The sequence below is a fragment of the Coregonus lavaretus genome, assembly GCF_964263955.1.
Source record: "Coregonus lavaretus genome assembly, chromosome: 28".
NCBI lineage: Eukaryota > Metazoa > Chordata > Actinopteri > Salmoniformes > Salmonidae > Coregonus > Coregonus lavaretus.
This window is the reverse complement of record NC_140015.1, coordinates 21,724,241-21,745,220: the sequence shown is the minus strand read 5'-3', so window position 1 is coordinate 21,745,220 and position 20,980 is coordinate 21,724,241. Positions and strand designations below refer to the sequence as shown.

The window sequence follows — 20,980 nt, the reverse complement described above, 5'->3', positions numbered from 1 at the left end:
AAGCAATGCATCTCAGCTCACCTCAAGAGGCCTAAGCTTTTTAGACTTTCCATGTTAAAAACTGTATTGTCCTGGAAGCAATCATTTGCTTGCCAAAATGCAAACATAAACACATTTGAGTCTATTTCCCTTTGTAAAACCTTCTCTACACCTGCCACCTTGCTCTGAAAACCACCTGCAGTCTTTGTAAAATGGCTAAAAAAAATTCTAAACAGAGGGTGGACCCTGCCTGTTATTCACATATTCTGATGTCTGTCATCACAATATTACCTGACTATCTCATATGAGTGACTCACTCTCAATAACCATTGATGTTGTTGATTATTAAGCCATATCAGTGACCCACTATCACCTCAGAGAGATAACAGATAGGCAGGCGGTATGTACAGGGATATCTAAACACTTGATTTACCATATCATTGCTGTCCGTAATGCATGGCTGAGTAGGGAGAGGCTTCAAAATGACACCCTGTGGAAGAGGTAGTGAGGCATTGGAATGAGAATGACAGCTATCTGCCTCCTATCCAGGCTTTTATCTCGCTGGCTGTCAGAAATGCACCCAGTTCTGCAGCGAACACTTACGCTAATGACCGTAACAACAAGAATTGTAGTCCAGGAAATTGGCCACTCGTTACAATCCTTTCCAGAAATAGCTGGGGAAAAACAATAATGACAGAGTCTTCGTGTTCTCTGACTGACTGTGAAACAGTCTAAGTTTTGCTATTCAGCTAAGGAGCTTCAAATCAAGCCCCACACTTACTGACATTAGTGCAGGATACAAGTTAAACATGTAAAGTGAGGTCTTGATTAATTCCTCCGGATTCCACTTTACAGAGTGGCTAGGTTTCTAATGTTGGAGTGTTCTTCATATGCAGTGAGATTGCGCTAGTCAGCAGCCAAAGTAATTGCTTCCCTTTGCTAGAGCCGAAGTTTCAGGAGGCTGTCAGAGACACAAAATGGCCCCTGCAATCAAACAGTTTTCAGCTGAATTATGTCTGCCTCTAAATTATAGGATTTTCTGTGATTGCGCAGCAGACAGGAATATTGTCAACACTTTGCATTTTTAAAGGGAGATGGACAGCCTCTGTGAGAGAGGAAATGTAATTGCAGGGGGAGACAGGGAGAGCAGAGGTAAAAACAAGGGTAGCTAAAAGATGAGATGTTATCCACTTCAAAATTCAATGTAACTTATTTTTATACTATCAAACTAGTTGAGTTTGTTGAATAGTTGAATTTGACCTAGATCTGGTCCATGCATCACAACATTTTTGTCAATAATGTTCAGTCTGTACACAAAATCTGTGGTTGATTTAGATACTTTTGTGTGTGGTCTTCTGGATGTGTTCGTGCTCAGAGCTGTTCTAGCGGGGCTTTGCTATTAACAGCAGAAAGGCTTAGACAGCTACTGTATAAACAGTGTGAATAAACAGACACAAACAGTCGACACACACAGACATACATTTACATTTTTTACATTTTTGTCATTTAGCAGACGCTCTTATCCAGAGCGACTTACAGTTAGTGAGTGCATACATTTTCATACTGGCCCCCCGTGGGAAACGAACCCACAACCCTGGCGTTGCAAGCGCCATGCTCTACCAACTGAGCTACAGGGGACACACACCTGCAAATAAAAGCTATCGATCTTGCTTTTGTTCGCTCAACTGATTTAGTCAGAATTACAAACTGGTGGAAACAGGCGCGGTAGAATGTTCCCCTGCAGTAGATTTGATAATGAGCAGAGAGTCTGTCAGCCATCACTGCTTTAGACTAGAGCTTCATCAGTCAATTGTATAAAGGCTTACAAAAACAAAAAGGGCTCTTCTCTCAAGAGTGGTTTCAATTCTCTTTGCCTGCACCTCACTCTCAATAATAGATAGCACTGGTCAAGACACTTTTTTATTTTTTTTATTTCACCTTTATTTAACCAGGTAAGCCAGTTGAGAACAAGTTCTCATTTACAACTGCGACCTGGCCAAGATAAAGCAAAGCAGTGCGATAAAAACAACAACAACACAGAGTTACATATGGAATAAACAAAACATACAGTCAATAACACAATAGAACATCTATATACAGTGTGTGCAAATGTAGTAAGTTATGGAGGTAAGGCAATAAATAGGCCATAGTGCAAAATAATTACAATTTAGTATTAACACTGGAGTGATAGATGTGCAGAAGATGTTGTGCAAATAGAGATACTGCGGTGCAAATGAGCAAAATAAATAACAATATGGGGATGTGGTAGTTGGGTGGGCTAATTACAGATGGGCTGTGTACAGGTGCAGTGATCAGTAAGCTGCTCTGACAACTGATGCTTAAAGTTAGTGAGGGAGATAAGAGTCTCCAGCTTCAGAGATTTTTGCAGTTCATTCCAGTCATTGGCAGCAGAGAACTGGAAGGAATGGCGGCCAAAGGAGGTGTTGGCTTTGGGGATGACCATTGTATGGATGTATGCCTGTGTGTGCATCCAAACAGCAACGAAACACAAGCCCTGTATACTTCACCTGACTGAAATTAATCTGATTTCAGTGTGGGCCTGCATAGTAACCCACAGACCTACAGTATAATCATACCCTGTGTCTGCCATTCAAATAACTCAACTTTGCCAGTTTACATTTTTGTCTGGTAGTGTCATGTTTTACTATTGGAAATGAACACGTCAGGCTTAATTTCAAGCATGACTGCTCCTAAATGGGGCGATTTGCCCCCACTGTGGTCTACTGTGGCAAACGTTCACTCCCAAAATGTCATTGGCATGCCTCAACCTTCTGTGAGTGTGTGCGTGTAGAGGAATTTGCTCTGTATTTTATTAAGGACAGATATACTGTAGGAACGTCAGCATGGTCAATCTAATACACTTCCACAAGGGAAGTGAAGGAGCTGCGAGACATTCTCTGACCTTGAAAAGTTAGAGAAGTAATTGAACCTCACCATGGCTCGAGCAGTGGCATACCTACCTTCCCTGGGGGCAGCAATAGATTGAACAATATACAGCTTTCTATTATGACATGTAGTGTTTCTGACAGCAACCCACCGTACTTCATACTGTGGCTTCACCTGTGTACAGTGCCTTGTGTCATGTAAAAATCTTCCCAGCGTGAAAAAGTTCCCAATCGTTCTGATTGTGTTCTGATTGTGACGTCATGTTGTAAAATTTCGTACAGCGTGAAAATGTTCCCAGTTTAAGAATTACATGCGCGTCTCTTTATGTGGATGGCTGAGCTTGTTCGGATGTCTCTCTCACACACCCATGACACCTTACAGCAGTTCAGATAGGTGGTTCAGATACAGTGGGGGAAAAAAGTATTTAGTCAGCCACCAATTGTGCAAGTTCTCCCACTTAAAAAGATGAGGGAGGCCTGTAATGTTCATCATAGGTACACGTCAACTATGACAGACAAATTGAGAATTTGTTTCTCCAGAAAATCACATTGTAGGATTTTTTATGAATTTATTTGCAAATTATGGTGGAAAATAAGTATTTGGTCACCTACAAACAAGCAAGATTTCTGGCTCTCACAGACCTGTAACTTCTTCTTTAAGAGGCTCCTCTGTCCTCCACTCGTTACCTGTATTAATGGCACCTGTTTGAACTTGTTATCAGTATAAAAGACACCTGTCCACAACCTCAAACAGTCACACTCCAAACTCCACTATGGCCAAGACCAAAGAGCTGTCAAAGGACACCAGAAACAAAATTGTAGACCTGCACCAGGCTGGGAAGACTGAATCTGCAATAGGTAAGAAGCTTGGTTTGAAGAAATCAACTGTGGGAGCAATTATTAGGAAATGGAAGACATACAAGACCACTGATAATCTCCTTCGATCTGGGGCTCCACGCAAGATCTCACCCCGTGGGGTCAAAATGATCACAAGAACGGTGAGCAAAAATCCCAGAACCACACGGGGGGACCTAGTGAATGACCTGCAGAGAGCTGGGACCAAAGTAACCAAGCCTACCATCAGTAACACACTACGCCGCCAGGGACTCAAATCCTGCAGTGCCAGACGTGTCCCCCTGCTTAAGCCAGTACATGTCCAGGCCCGTCTGAAGTTTGCTAGAGTGCATTTGGATGATCCAGAAGAGGATTGGGAGAATGTCATATGGTCAGATGAAACCAAAATATAACTTTTTGGTAAAAACTCAACTCGTTGTGTTTGGAGGACAAAGAATGCTGAGTTGCATCCAAAGAACACCATACCTACTGTGAAGCATGGGGGTGGAAACATCATGCTTTGGGGCTGTTTTTCTGCAAAGGGACCAGGACGACTGATCCGTGTAAAGGAAAGAATGAATGGGGCCATGTATCGTGAGATTTTGAGTGAAAACCTCCTTCCATCAGCAAGGGCATTGAAGATGAAATGTGGCTGGGTCTTTCAGCATGACAATGATCCCAAACACACCGCCCGGGCAACGAAGGAGTGGCTTCGAAAGAAGCATTTCAAGGTCCTGGAGTGGCCTAGCCAGTCTCCAGATCTCAACCCCATAGAAAATCTTTGGAGGGAGTTGAAAGTCTGTGTTGCCCAGCGACAGCCCCAAAACATCACTGCTCTAGAGGAGATCTGCATGGAGGAATGGGCCAAAATACCAGCAACAGTGTGTGAAAACCTTGTGAAGACTTACAGAAAACGTTTGACCTGTGTCATTGCCAACAAAGGGTATATAACAAAGTATGGAGAAACTTTAGTTATTGACCAAATACTTATTTTCCACCATAATTTGCAAATAATTCATAAAAAATCCTACACTGTGGTTTTCTGGATATTTTTTTCTCATTTTGTCTGTCATAGTTGACGTGTACCTATGATGAAAATTACAGGCCTCTCTCATCTTTTTAAGTGGGAGAACTTGCACAATTGGTGGCTGACTAAATACTTTTTTTCCCCACTGTAGGTGGTTTGAACTCATCTAATCCACTGAAAAGTGGCACATTTAATTGTATTAGTCACATGCTTCGTAAACAACAGGTGTAGACTAACAGTAAAATGCTTACTTATGGGCCCTTCCCAACAATGCAGAGAGAAAGAAAATAGATAAATAATAGAAAAGTAAAACACGTCATAATAAAAGTAATAATAAATTGAAAATAAAAAAACAATGAGTAACTGAGTCGATGTGCAGGGGTACGAGGTAATTGAGGTAGATATGTACATATAACTAGGAATAAGAGATAGCTAATAAACAGTAGCATCAGCATATGTGATGAGTCAAAAAAGTTCAATGCAGATAGTCCGGGTAGCAATTTGGTTAACTATTTAACTAACTATTTAGCGGTCTTATGGCTTGGGGGTAGAAGCTGATCAGGGTCCTGTTGGTTCCAGACTGCATCGGTACCGCTTGCAGTGCGGTAGCAGAGAGAACAGTCTATGACTTGGGTGGCTCGAGTCTTAGACAATTTTTAGGGCTTTCCACTGACACCGCCTGGTATAGAGGTCCTGGATGGCAGCTACCTTGGCCCCAGTGATGTACTGGCCTGTAAGCACTACCCTCTGTAGCGCCTTGTAGTTTGGGTGCCAAGAAGTTGCCATACCAAGCGGTGGTGCAGCCAGTCAAGATGCTCTCAATGGTGCAGCTGTATAACTTTTTGAGGATCTGAGGGCCCATGCCAAATCTTTTCAGCCTCCTGAGGGGGACGAGGCATTGCCGTGCCCTCGTCAAGACTGTGTTGGTGTGTGTGGACCATGATAGATCTTTAGCTACGTGGACACCGAGGAACTTGAAGCTCTCGACCTGCTCCACTACAAGCCCCGTTGATGTGAATGGGGGCGTACTCGGCCCTCCGTTTCCTATAGTCCACGACCAGCTCCTTTGTCTTGTTGACATTGAGGGAGACGTTGTTGTCATGGCACCACACTGCTAAGTCTCTGACCTCCTCCCTATAGGCTGTCTCATCGTCGTCGGTGATCAGGTCTAACACCGCTGTGTCGTCAAAAAACGTAATGATGGTGTTGGAGTTGTGCGCGGCCACGCAGTCGTGGGTGAACAGGGAGTACAGGAGGGGACTAAGCACGCATCCCTGAGTGGCCCCCGTGTTGAGGGTCAGCGTGGCGGATGTGTTATTGCCTACCCTCACCACCTGGGGAGGCCTGTCAGGAAGTCCAGGATCCAGTTGCAGAGGGAGGTGTTCAATCCCAGGGTCCTTAGTGATGAGCTTGGAGGGCACTATGGTGTTGAACGCTGAGCTGTAGTCAATTAACAGCCTTCTCACATTGGTGTTCCTCTTGTCCAGGTGGGAAAGGGCAGTGTGGAGTGCAATACAGATTGCGTCATCTGTGGAACTTTTGCGGCGGTATGCAAATTGGAGTAGGTCCAGGGTGTCTGGGATTATGGTGTTGATATGAGCCATGACCAGCCTTTCAAAGCATTTCATGGCTACAGATGTGAGTGCTACAGGGTCATGGTCATTTAGGTTACCTTGGCGTTCTTAGGCACAGGTATTGTGGTCTGCTTGAAACATGTAGGTATTACAGACTGGTTCAGGGAGTGGTTGAAAATGTCAGTGAAGACACTTGCTAGCTGGTCAGTGCATGCTCCGAGTACGCGTCCTGGTAATCCGTCTGTGAATGTTAACGGCCTTGTGAATGTTAACCTGTTTAAAGGTCTTACTCACATCGGCTACGCAGAGTGTGATCAAATCAAATTGTATTTGCCACATGCGCCGAATACAACAGGTGTAGACCTTACAGTGAAATGCTTACTTACAAGCCCTTAACCAACAATGCAGTTTTAAGAAAAATAAGTGTTAAGTAAAAAATTGATAAGTAAAAAATTAAAAATTAAATGATTTTAAGCAGGAATCAGGAGGATTGAGTTATGGTCAGATTAGCCAAATGGAGGGCGAGGGAGAGCTTTGTATGCGTTTCTGTGTGTGGAGTAAAGGTGATCTAGAGTTTTTATGCCTCTATTTGCACAGGTGACGTGCTGGTAGAAATTAGGTAAGAAGAATATCAGTTTTCCTGCGTTAAAATCACTGGCCACTAGGAGCGCCGCTTCTGGATGAGCATTTTCTTGTTTGCTTATAGCTCTATACAGCTCGTTAAGTGCGATATTAATGCCAGCATTGGTTTGTTGTGGTAAATAGACAGCTAAAAATATAGATAAACTATCTTGGTAAATAGTATGGTCTACAGCTTATCATGAGGTCTTCTTACTCAGGCGAGCAGAACCTTGAGACTTCCTTAATATTACAGATCGCGCACCAGCTGTTGTTAACAAAGAGACATGCACCTCCCCCTTGAGCTTACCCGACACTGCCGTTCTGTCCTGCCGATGCATAGAAAAACCAGCTAGATGTATATTATCCATGTCCTAGTTCAGCCACAACTCAGAGAAAGACAGTATATTACAGTTCTTCAGGTTCCGTTGATAGTATAGTCTCGAACGGAGCTCGTCCAGTTTGTTCTTCAGTGATTGTAGGATCACCAATAGAATGGAGGTACTGTATGTTTTAGAACGTATAAAACAATTATTTAAGGGATAGATCAGATAAAAGGTGCGGTGTGATAATGTGAGAACAAATGTATAATAATGACAAAGTGCAGTATGTGACTCCATGAGGCAGTATTGCACACAAATGCACTAAATCTGCTGTTCAGGGCTTTAATTGGATATATGCAAATCCCTGCAAACTTGGAGAGGAGAACAGGGTGATTACATTTGCAGTTATGGAGCTGAAAATGAGCAGCAGTTGAATAAAAAGCAACACATGCAGGCACGTGCACACGAGTCTGACGCACACACTAGAGGAAAGATATCTGGGGCTGACAGTCCTGCTGGGAGTTCGGCAGGAGAGGGAGAGAGTAGGTGAAGAAGGTGGAGAGGGAGGGAGCGAGAAGGAGCGGAAGAAGAGAGGAGGGGAGGATGAACTGGCACCCCATGAGAAAAGCACCAGCCACATGCACCAGGCCATCTTGGTGTATCCCACTGAGTGGACTGGCCACCTGCACCGTGCTGCCAGAGAACCTTAGACTTCTGCTCAGCAACAGTATATCTAACAGAGAGGCGGGAGTCAGACGTTAAGGAGAATTGGCCGTGGCAGATGCCGTGCCAAATTCACAGGAAGGAGGCCGGGGTGGGGACATGGGGTGCAAAGGGCTCAGTGTGGAAGAAAATAAACGGGCAGAGAGAGGGTAGTGCCAGCGTGGAGACCTGCTTGCCAGAGCGGAGCCTGGCATACTAATGAGCCAGTTGAGAGAGTGGGGTATAAGAGACTCAGATGGTGCCTTTGTCAATAACAAAAGCACAGCTTCCTCTTAAGGTGGAAAACCCACTTGTTATGCTATTTCCGCACTTTTATTCACTGATTGCTTATTGTTAGTGTTGAATATCGACCGCCCACTTTTTGGCTCTGTGCAGTCAGTCCTGTGAGTCAAAACCTCAATCTGGAGAAGATTGAGTGGAGCTAGCAGATTCCACTGCAGCTCTGTGGATGTGTAGGCTACTGGATCAATGAACTGTGTTTGGGCTCTCCTGCTCCATGTCTACTGCAGTATATATACAGTATATAATATAACGGGTGTTCATATTTGGTCCTATTTTTCAAAATATAGGGTGTGTCCAATTAAATGTCACAATGTTTAAGTGAAACAAATCACAGAGCAATTTTACAATGTACAATACAGCATATGGTAGAGGAATCTGGCAGCGATTGCAATATCTTGCATCCATATGTTGTTTACTGTAGCGATACAAACTGACTGAAAACTGACATGCAACACTGTCAGAAACGCGCCATATAGTTCTTTGGTCTCAATCTCATTTAGGCATCACGCTACAACTCTTGGATGAAGTTGAATCCCTCTCACTGCAGCTAAATCATGTCACATGATTCTATCATATTATCTTGCCGTGACCCAAATGCTTTGATCACTGCAAGCGATAAAAATCTGCTCTCAACTCTGATTCTGCTGCGCACTGCAACATATTGTAAACACACAGCAGTCTATTTTTAACAACGCTGCTTTAGTTTGGCTTCTCAAAGCAGAGAAACAAAAGCACATCATTGGAAAGGCTGGAGGGTGAGAGAGTGCTGTAGCACTTGCAGGCACACACACAGCAGCCCCCATTCTGGAAGCCTAATAAGCCTCAAAGGGTGATTTGATAGGGGTAAAACGAAAGGGAGAGTTATGTTTCTTAGTGCCTCCTTCCCATACACATAGTAGCTATGCTCTTATTGATGCTAGGAGAGGGGATGTTGTGGCCACAATCTCTGATTCCAGATCAGTTTGAACCCACTCGTCATTTATTGCACGGCTCTATCATGCTTCTGATTGGACTAGTGCTAAGGGTTCAAATTATGTATGTTCCTCATATTGTGGAATCACCCCCTCCCTCCCCCTCTCTCTGGTCTCGGAGGGTGGAGGACAGTCTGTGTGGGTGGAGACTGACAGACAGGGCTGCTGTAGCAGGGGGGTTCTCGGTATTCTCCTGGCCCTATCGTCACTACAGAGCCAGCCAGCCAGCTCTGTCAGGCTGTTATCACCTCCCTCTCTCCTCTCCACTCTCCCTCTCTCCTCCTCAGGTGTTGATAAGCCATGCTCTGGTGCTGGCTAATTACTCACGTCGCACTGGGAGGAACAGGGGGGAGATCCCCTAGAGGAAGTGACAGCTGTCTGCACTGCTCGGCTAACCGCCGCCGGGCACCTTTTAGCACATAACATGTGATGCTGTTCCAGACAAATATGATGTCACAACCACTGAGGCTCCCCCTTCAATTAACCTCACCCCCCTTGACAGAGAATGTAGCCTTATCACTTCCTCCCATCCCCACTCTCAGCCTAGTGACTCATCTGCCTGTCACGGCAACACAGCAGAGGAAGAGGGTAACCAATAATGGGATGTTTACATTTTTTACATTTTAGTCATTTAGCAGACGCTCTTATCCAGAGTTCATACATTTTCATACTTTTTTTTCGTACTGCAAAATAGAAAAACACACTGCACCATCCCCCACTACTACCACAACTTGACCAACCGAACAGAAAAGCGGGCTACCATTAATCATGAAAGTTTACAGATGAAACAGTCCTTGGAGACTGGGTGAATATTAGTCTTTTAAAGCTTTTTTTCTGTGCGAAGGAGGACTTAATGAATCTGGCTGCATGCAGAGGAGCTTCCTCCTCTCTGTCCAGAAATATCACTGAAAATATAAGAAAGCAGCTTAGTTAAGCATCTGCAGGCGATGGGAGCCAGAAGCTTATACCGAGAAAAAAGACTCCGGCTAAAGTAGCGAGTGGAACGGAGATGTCTGAATAAAAAAAAGAGAGCCAGAGGACTAGTCCATAGAGCTGGCAGGGGGAACAGAAGTGACAAATTAGAAACAATTACAACGACAAGCCAACTGCTTGGTTTCATCCAAACCACCAGGTACTGTCACTACTACTAATCTACATCTATCTTAGATTAGTAGTAGCTACAGTCCCTGGTGGTTTGGATGAAACCAAGCAACCCATGGTCTGCAAAACAACAATATCAACCATCGTCCTCTCATAACAGACCATGGGATATTAGGATGACACGTTTCCCAGGCTGAGTGGGGGAGATAGGAGGATGAAATCTAAATAGATACAACCCTGGGGGAATCTGTGGGAGCGCAACCCACATAACGATTTGTCAACTTAATAGTGAGTCGGAGTGGGAGTGTGAGAGAGGGAGGTAGAGATGGAGAGAAATGTCCTATTTTCCTATTCATTAATGGTCCTGGAAAGGGATTTATTGGACATTCAGCATCTCTTTTACTGGCCAATTTGAGAAGATAGGATCATAAGATAATAGTGGGAAATGTACTGTGTCTCTTTAATGTACTGCGTCTCTTTTCTCTCTGTGAGAAAAAGGGGAAAATGGTCTGTCTGATAAATCCAATAGGCTCCAATTTCAACCTTCCATTATATTTGCTCTAAGGCTGCACATTCCATTTCCTGACAAATAGAGAGCTGCATGGGCCTTATAGTAGGCCATCACATTCACATATCCCAAATATACCAATAAACAAACAAACGCACTAGAACACATGCACACTCAAACACGCACACACACTAGAACAAAGAGCATTTGAACCTTTGGAAACAGAGCCAACCTTGGCTTTAGCACAGCACCAATTCATTCCTGATTGACAATTACTGTCAGAGTCTCATGCGGTTTCATCAACATTCACAAGACACATTCCCTGTGGTGACTGAATGCAGTAATTCAATACTCCATGACACCAGTTAGTGAGGTAAATAATAGCGTGGGCAGTAGAGGCAGAATCCCATCCGCTCTCACTGATCTCTAGTCTACTCTTATCAAATACGCTTTTCTTCACAAGCTGCAATTTGAGATCACAGGGTAGCTCTAAGTCATGAGTGCAGCTCTAACTCTGATGCTCCCCCACAGTGAGGAATATGTGTTCAATAACAGAAGCAACATCATATGCTGCTGCCTGTCCAATTTCTCTCAGCCTCATGTCTGCACTGGCAGGAATCGACAATATCCGATATCACCAGTCGACTTAAACACTGCAATTTTGACCAGGCCACGTGAAGCTGGGAAAGGTAGGAGAGAGAATGGTAGAGGCAGGGACTGAGTCCTCCAAGACCTTTATGGCATTTACTCCCAGATTGATCCATCTGCTCTCTTAACTCCAGCAGTCACACCTGGCCGGTTTGAAAATCAATAGCGTTATCTTTTCAGATGGATAAATAAAGCCTTGGTTAGACCGGATGCTGCTCTGTGGCCCAGCCAGACACTGCTATCAGTATGGGGTCAGTGAGCTGGAAGAGGAACACATAACTGTTGTTTGTCTGTCTGGGGTCCGTGAGCTGGTAGAGGAACACATAAACACTGTCTGTCTGTCTGTCTGTCTGTCTGTCTGTCTGTCTGTCTGTCTGTCTGTCTGTCTGTCTGTCTGTCTGGAACTCCAGTCCATAGGGAGGCTCCAAATGTGACCAAACACACTGTGTGGGAATGAACCCTGAGATGGGCTGCTTTATACATAGCTACACATCACCTAAGAAAGGTAAGACCGTTTAAATAGAGAGGTTTGAGTGTTTATAAGGTATGTATGATAAGAGTGCCAGAGAAATAAGCTTATTTGTTCAGTTGTCAAATGTGTGTGCAAAAACAGCTTTGACTCTCAATGAATATATGTCACAGGTCTAGAGCATGCATGGTGATGAGGGGATTAAGAATTGACATAACAGTTAGAATGGCCACAGCACGGTTCTCCCTGGAGCTGTCCATGGTGCTGAAAAAGCCCTCTCTCATGCATGACTTTATATACTCTGAGCCAGAGGAAGAAGTTCCGAACCACTAGGCTCAGTCTGACCACTGTGATAGGTCCCATCCTTACATAAAGATATAGACATAGATAGAATATGACATCGTGACTCACCCCTGCAGCTCCTTGAGCGAGACAGAGATCTTGAGGTTGTGTCCCAGGACGTGCAGGGCTGTGAGGATGTCGGCCCACTGGACCATCTCCCCCAGGGGACCTCCCTTCAGGACCTTGGGGCTGAACACGTCCCCTGCCTCCTCTGTCAGGAAGCCCACGTGCACCAGGATCTGAGAGAAAACCAGAGGGTTGAGGGGTTAGAACCATAGGATTGAATAGTTTCCAGTCTCATCCTGATGAGCTCCCAACTAATATGACTGATCCATGGTTCTTCTCCATAGCTATCTCTATTAGCTTCATTCATGTCTGTACATCTCATATCATCCCAAACCATTGGTATCCCAAACCATTGGTATCCCAAACCATTGGTATCCCAAACCATTGGTATCCCAAACCATTGGAATCGAGATGAATGGAGATAATAGAGAGGAATTGCAACAAACTGAATATTTATGCTAAAAGGCAGGAAGAATAGTAATGCCATGACACATTCGTCCTCAAGCAAATCTCTGAATCTGGAATCTGAATAGTGATTGACCTACAGAAGATAATTAATATGCCTAATGGTACAAGACTGTTTTAATTGCTGATGGAAGAGGATGGGACTTCCAGCCTGTTAACTGTGTAATGAAATCAGACTGTGTGATTTCTCAACAGATGGCAGCCATTAATTCCTCCCCAATTACTTTTGCCTCACAGAACTTTCTTGTCTCACTTCTAAAGAGTAAAGTAGCTAACCACTCTGGGGTTCGTGCTCCAAACTAATTTTACCATTCTCACTAAAGGCGGAAGAAAAATAAGGACACAGTGAATGCAGCCAACACAGACCCATTGAATATTGCCGAATGCAGGGAAATTGCTAGAGGACAAGATGACTGCACAGTGCACACTCAATACAAAGAGGGAAATCGATGACAATCAATTGTGATTTATTGTTCTGCTTTTGTGAAGAGTGGATGCAACATACAGTGAGGGAAAAAAGTATTTGATCCCCTGCTGATTTTGTACGTTTTCCCACTGACAAAGATATGATCAGTCTATAATTTTAATGGTAGGTTTATTTGAACAGTGAGAGACAGAATAACAACAACAAAATCCAGAAAAAACGCATGTCAAAAATGTTATAAATTGATTTACATTTTAATGAGGGAAATAAGTATTTGACCACCTCTAAAAAACATGACTTAGTACTTGGAGGCAAAACCCTTCACAGAGATCAGACTTTTCTTGTAGTTGGCCACCAGGTTTGCACACATCTCAGGAGGGATTTTGTCCCACTCCTCTTTGCAGATCTTCTCCAAGTCATTAAGGTTTCGAGCCTGACGTTTGGCAACTCGAAACTTCAGCTCCCTCCACAGATTTTCTATGGGATTAACGTCTGGAGACTGGCTAGGCCACTCCACGACCTTAATGTGCTTCTTCTTGAGCCACTCCTTTGTTGCCTTGGCTGTGTGTTTTGGATCATTGTCATGCTGGAATACCCATCCATGACCCATTTTCAATGCCCTGGCTAAGGGAAGGAGGTTCTCACCCAAGATTTGACGGTACATGGCGCCATCCATCGTCCCTTTGATGCGGTGAAGTTGTCCTGTCCCCTTAGCAGAAAAACACCCCCAAAGCATAATGTTTCCACCTCCATGTTTGACAGTGGGGATGGTGTTCTTGGGGTCATAGGCAGCATTTCTCCTCCTCCAAACACGGCGAGTTGAGTTGATGCCAAAGAGCTCAATTTTGGTCTCATCTGACCACAACACTTTCACCCAGTTCTCCTCTGAATCATTCAGATGTTCATTGGCAAACTTCAGACGGGCATGTATATGTGCTTTCTTGAGCAGGGGGACCTTGCGGGCGCTGCAGAATTTCAGTCCTTCAGGGCGTAGTGTGTTACCAATTGTTTTCTTGGAGACTATGGTCCCAACTGCCTTGAGATCATTGACAAGATCCTCCGTGTAGTTCTGGGCTGATTCCTCACCGTTCTCATGATCATTGCAACTCCACGAGGTGAGATCTTGCATGGAGCCCCAGGCCGAGGGATTTGACAGTTATTTTGTGTTTCTTCCATTTGCGAATAATCGCACCAACTGTTGTCACCTTCTCACCAAGCTGCTTGGCGATGGTCTTGTAGCCCATTCCAGCCTTGTGTAGGTCTACAATCTTGTCCCTGACATCCTTGGAGAACTCTTTGGTCTTGGCCATGGTGGAGAGTTTGGAATCTGATTGATTGATTGCTTCTGTGGACAGGTGTCTTTTATACAGGTAACATACTGAGATTAGGAGCACTCCCTTTAAAAGTGTGCTCCTAATCTCAGCTCGTTACCTGTATAAAAGACACCTGGGAGCCAGAAATCTTTCTGATTGAGAGGGGGTCAAATACTTATTTCCCTCATTAAAATGCAAATCAATTTATACAAAAATGTACATGTGTTTTTCTGGATCTTTTTGTTGTTATTCTGTCTCTCACTGTTCAAATAAACCTACCATTAAAATTATAGACTGATCATTTCTTTGTCAGTGGGCAAACGTACAAAATCAGCAGGGGATCAAATACTTTTTTCCCTCACTGTATGTCATCACAAATGCCTTGCCATGACCAGGCAAAGTACCTCAATAGGCCCCCTACATCTATGACGCCAGTGAATCCTCATGTCACTGCAGTGGCAGGGTACTCATGCCAACCACACAATACTTGTCATATCACCATAACTACATGAAATAACAGACACTGCAGTACTTCCTTTTCAAATGACTACAAAAGGAATTGGATGTTTTAAAAGTTTTGTGTCTACAGCAATTTTTCCTTTATGAAAGTACAGTTCAGTGCAGTGTAGAGAGAAAAATCAAGGTTGCAGACAGAGAGGGGAGGAGAGAGACAGGTGGGGTAGACGGCTGCTGTCTAGTTCCACTCCTCCATGAAGTCTCCCTTCAATCAGTCTATTTCCATCAGCTGATTATCGCTCTCTCATCTGCGTTTTCACAGCAGCACAGCCATTCCTCCCCGTCTGTTTTCTAAACACTGTTCTGTTCTGTCTGACAGCCGCTGCAGCCAAGCCCAGAGGGGCCAGTTAATGGACAGTAACCATTACTGTCAAACACACCATTAAAAAGAACAAAGAGACTCTGCTTTTTGGAGGCTGATCAGCGAACAGGCTTGGGAAGGATGCTGTGTGTTGACAACGCTGGTGCTGGCTTATCCAAGCCAATTGTTCTCTAAAGAGAGACTGATGAAAAGAAGAATCCTATTTATATACATTCTGAAAGCATCTCTTGGCCAAAGACCAAACTCTGTTGGCCTGCTTTCCGAAAGCAAGGCAATACAAAACAAACACCTATCAACCACTGCGTCTCATGTTCACTCAGGCGTTTGAAGTTATGAGCCTCTTTTTAACTAGAGAAGGATTAAAGGAGTGGGGTTCGCACAAAGAGAATGCTCGGAGTGGTAAACTCAAAGAATACTGCAGTCAATCTATACCTTTTCCAGCCTTGGTTTTGTGAATAATTCAAGTTTTTAACATTGCGAGCACAAGTACAGTGAAATGCCTTTCTTGCAAGCTCCAAATCCAACAGTGCAGTAATCAATATCAATGTAGCACTAAAATAACATAAGTTAGAACAGAAACCCATGAGAAATAAAAATAAGAAGAACATGAGAAAGTATGAAGCTATATACAAGGTCAGTTCCATATTTACAATGTGCATGGATACTGGGGTGATACAGGTAGATATGTATAGGGATAAGGTGACTAGGCATCAGGATATATGATAGACAGAGTAGCAGCAGCGTAAATTATGAATGTATGTGAGTGTGTGTGCATGTTGTGTGTGTGTGTTGGAGTGTGCGTGAGTGTGTAGAGTCCTGTGAGTGTGCATATGTGTCAGTCTTGATGTACCGCAATGGTGCAGCTGTATAACTTTTTGAGGACTAGAGGGCCCATGCCAAACCTTTTCAACCTCCTCCCTTCTCTCAGCACATATCCAAGCTGCAGGCTAAGGTTAAATCTAGACTTTGTTTCCTCTATCGTAATCGCTCCTGTTTCACTCCAGCTGTCAAACTAACCCTGATTCAGATGACCATGCTACCCATGATAGATTACGGAGATGTAATTTATAGATCGGCAGATAAGAGTAGTCTTGAGCGGCAAGATGTTCTTTACCATTCGGCCATCAGATTTGCCACCAATGCTCCTTATAGGACACATCACTGCACTCTATACTCCTCTGTAAACTGGCCATCTCTGTATACCCGGCACAAGACCCCACTGGTTGATGCTTATTTATAAAACCCTCTTAGGCCTCACTCCCCCCTATCTGAGATACCTACTGCAACCCTCATCCTCCACATACAAAACCCGTTCTGCCAGTCACATTCTGTTAAAGGTCCCCAAAGCACACACATCCCTTCAGTTTGCTGCAGCTAGCGACTGGAACGAGCTGCAAAAAACAATCAAACGGGACAGTTTTATCTCCATCTCTACATTCAAAGACTCAATCATGGACACTCTTACTGACACTTGTGGCTGCTTCACGTGATGTATTGTTGTCTCTACCTTTTTGCCCTTTGTGCTGTTGTCTTTGCCTAACAATGTTTGTACCATGTTTGTGCTGCTACTATGTTGTGCTGCTGCAATGTTGTGTTGCTACGATGCTGTGTTGTCATGTTGTTGTCATGTTGTGTTGTCATGTTGTGTTGTTACCATGTTGTGTTGCTACCATGTTGTGTTGTCATGTGTTGCTGCCATGTTGTGTTGTTGTCTTAGGTCTCTCTTTATGTAATGTTGTGGTGTGTCTCTTGTCGTGATGTATGTTTTGTCCCTGCAGGAGGCCTTTTGGCTCTTGGTAGTTCATCATTGTAAATAAGACTTTGTTCTTAATTGACTTGCCTGGTTAAATAAAGATTAAATAAAAATATATAAATAAAAGGGGGAAGAGGCAATGTCGTGCCTTCTTCACGACTGTGTGTGTGAATGGACCATTTTAAGTCCTTAGTGATTTGGACACCGAGGAACTTGAAGCTCTCGACCCGCTCCACTGCAGACCCGTCGATGTGTTGATCAGCTCCTTGGTCTTACTGTCGTTGAGGGAGAGATTGTTGCCCCGGCACCACACTGCCAAGTCCAGGATCCAGTTGCAGAGGGAGGTGTTCAGTCACAGGATCCTAAGCTTGGTGACGAGCTTGGAGTGGACAATGGTGTTGAGCGCTGAGCTGTAGTCAATGAACAGCATTCTCACATAGGTATTCCTCTTATCTAGGTGGGTGAGGGCAGTGTGGAGTGCAATTGAGATTGAGTCGTCTTTGGATCTGTTGGGGCGGTATACAAATTGGGGTGGGTCTACAGCCTTTCAAAGCACTTCATGATTACAGATGTGAGTGCTACAGGGCGGTAGTAATTATGGCTTGAAGCCTTAGAGTTATTGGGAACAGGAGTGATGGTAGTGAATATGCCTGCCAGCTGATCTGCGCATGCTCTGAGAACGTGCCCTGGAATACCGTCTGGCCCCGCGGCCTTGAGAGTATTGACCTGATTAAAGACCTTACTCACATTGGCTTCAGAGAGCAAGATCACCAAGTCCTCTGGGTTGGTGGGGGCCCTCACGCACGAAACAGCGTTGTTATGGTCGAAGCGTGCATAAAATGCATTGATTTCATCTGGAAGAGAGGCATCGTTGGGCAGATCACGTCTTCCTTTGTAATCCGTAATGGACTGTAGCCCTGGGTGTCGGAGCCTGTGTTGTATTATTCCACCTTATTCCTATATTGTCCTTTTGATGTCTCTGCGGAGGTCATGGCAGGACTTCTTGTACTTCCTGTCCTCAGCCTTAGCCTCAGGGTTGTCTGCGATAGCTCTGTGTGCGGTAGCCCTGTCCTTTATCTTAGCGCTAACCTCAGTGTTAATCCAGGGCTTTTGATTGGGGAAGCAGCGACCCTTCACTGTGGGGACAACGTCGCCGATGCATTTCCTTATGAAGCCGGTGACGGAGGGGGTTAGCTCGTCAATGTTATGTTATTCACTTCACTGTGAAAGGAAAATCTGCTCTCCTGATAATGGCTGGTCTGTCTCCTCTTTACAAATCTACTTATCTCTGTCATTCACAGTAACACCACTCACAGCAAATGGGTCCGTAATTGCTAGTCGAGAAAAACGTCACCACCGTAATGTTCATGAAGGCTCTCTCTTTTGTCAGCCTTCCATCTTTTTGTCAGTTGGATCTCTGCCTATTTTTCGGAATCAAAATTAACAAACCAAAATGGGCACCTACCTGTACAGCATATGACTGGCCTGCACTGTCATGGGAAGCGATATGAGTGAACTGTCAGCCTTTTGATACATGGCAGAGACACAGAAACTCTCTCTCCACAGTCACCTCACACTCACCCTCTTCTGCTCCTTCCATTGACTCCGCAGACTGTCATCCAGCCTGCGTGCAGCCGAGGCCCACTGTGCAGCCAGCCTGCGTGCAGCCGAGGCCCACTGTGCAGCCAGCCTGCGCATCCTTCTCTTCATGAAGCTCCGAGACTCCTTCCCCGTACCCACCTGCTCCAGGAGGGCCCCGATGTCTGACCGGAACGCCAACTGGAGGAAAGGAAAAGGAACTTAGAAAAAAAAAATCTCCCCTTACTATGTTAATCACTTTGAGCACCTAGAAAAGCAATATATATAAATCCAATCCACTAAACACTTCAGAACCTCCCCAAGCCTGTACAAAACAGCCATGTTGAAACCACCAATATCCAGCAGCCCCACTTGGGAGTTGAGGGGAGATGGGTGTTATACGAGTACAGCTCTCCCTGTCATACCCATTCCCCCTGGAGGCAGGGCTCTCAGATAGTGTTGCCTGAGGGACTCCTGCCTCATGCTCATAAACAGGCTGCCTTCATTTCACTTCGCATGTTTCCCAGACCTTTTTAATCGCTGGATCACAGTGCAATCCGAGCAGCCAAGTGCTAATCAATGTTGTAAGTGAATAAGGGAGCACAGAGGACTTATAAATGGCACACATAGACACTGACACAAATCTCTCTCTCGCTCTCTCTCTCTCTCATTCACAAAGTGGGGACACACAATCCCTCTTTCCTTCTATACCCACTCTTTATATCGCTTATACACACATACAAAATCAATATGAGATGCATTACTTTCGCACTACAAGTTAATTATTGTTTGGAAAGCAACTTGTAGGTGCCTCTGTGAATGCAGAGGAACACCTAAGGGAAGTCACAGGATTAGTCAAGCTGGATCCAGGCAGGTAATTAGAATCCATGATTAAGCTGCACAGATCATTCAAATGAGCAGCCGACCCATTGGTGTGTAGTGTACAGCGCTCCGGGGAGCAGCGAGGGGGCTGTAACTAGAACACCTGGCCCTGGTGGACCCATAAATAACTGGAATGCTGCTCTCACAAGAAAAACAGCAACAGCCATGATTCAAGGCAGAGGGAGAATAGACTGTCTGTGAGTGACTGTATATCCACACTCCACTCCCAGGAGACTGTGTGGCAGTCGGATAGAGCTAGAGATTCTGTTGGGAATTTAGATGAAATACAAAGACTAGTATCATAGACACAAACTCTGTACACACACACACACACACTGTAACAGCCCTGTAAACAGCCCAACCCAGCTATCCCACCTGTCTCTTGGGGAAAGGTTTGTGCGTGGGTGTGGTGGTCTGGTTCCTCCAGGTCAGAGGGGGGCAGAACCACTCCACCTCACTCAGATAGATGAGGAAGGAGCAGTCGGAGCCATCCACCCCATAGAAGGCATAGCAGGGGTCTGAGGTCCAGCGGGCACGCATCCACTGAGGGGAAAGGTCAAGGCAGACTCAAGTAATAATAAATATATACAGTATCTCTATGGATCAAAGGAGGTCAAATGAGGTCAAATGTCAGTGTAGAAATGAATGTATTATAGCTAAGGAACCCATGAAATCTGACTTGGATTTGGTCAAGGTCCTTTCATTGATCCGAACACAGCACTAGACATGGATCCTTGTGAAACAAGGCAGGGTTGATTGAAGCTGATCATAAAGCTTGAGTTGCAGGGTAATAAACAGTCCAAGAGCAAAAGGACATAGGGACTGTGGGATCAGGAAAACAACTGTGAAATTGCATGACATGTAGACTTACATCCATCTTGCTGGGGCAGTCTGGGTAGCGAGGGTCTTTGGGCACCTCACACTGTACTGTCGCTCCATCCTTAACTGCAGGACAAAAACAAATGTATTAACAACAAACACCTCCCTATGGGCAGAATCCTTACTTAAGATACATGCTCATAACTCAATGGGAGATTTGCTATTCAGTCCTATGAGTATAGTATGGAGCAGTTGAGGCAGAAACCAGCCAAGCTTTTCAACCTAAAAGGGAGCACTGTCAAGGTTAAAACTGGGCAGATATCTTGGCTTTAGCACTAGTCTCTGAGGTTTCCAGTCCCTTTGTATTAGAGCAGAACTGTCCTGGCCATTGGGATAGAACAGAGCATTAGACAGCCTGCCGGGTTAGTTAACTCTCCTGGCCATGGGGATAGAACAGAGCATTAGACAGCCTGCCGGGTTAGTTAACTCTCCTGGCCATGGGGATAGAACAGAGCATTAGACAGCCTGCCGGGTTAG

General features: G+C 44.7%; 1 protein-coding gene across 1 annotated transcript in view; it reads right to left on the bottom strand.

The window, feature by feature from the left end:
* The window catches only part of LOC311104027 (alpha-1,6-mannosylglycoprotein 6-beta-N-acetylglucosaminyltransferase B-like), a gene marked incomplete at its 5' end in the record, with an annotated part of 92,175 nt that overhangs the window by 30,722 nt on the left and 40,473 nt on the right, over positions 1-20,980 (bottom strand). The window contains 4 exons of the mRNA XM_084145678.1: positions 12,375-12,544; positions 18,746-18,943; positions 20,000-20,167; positions 20,496-20,569. Coding sequence (XP_084001804.1) covers positions 12,375-12,544; positions 18,746-18,943; positions 20,000-20,167; positions 20,496-20,569 — 610 coding nt within the window. The remainder of the gene's footprint in view (positions 1-12,374; positions 12,545-18,745; positions 18,944-19,999; positions 20,168-20,495; positions 20,570-20,980) is intronic.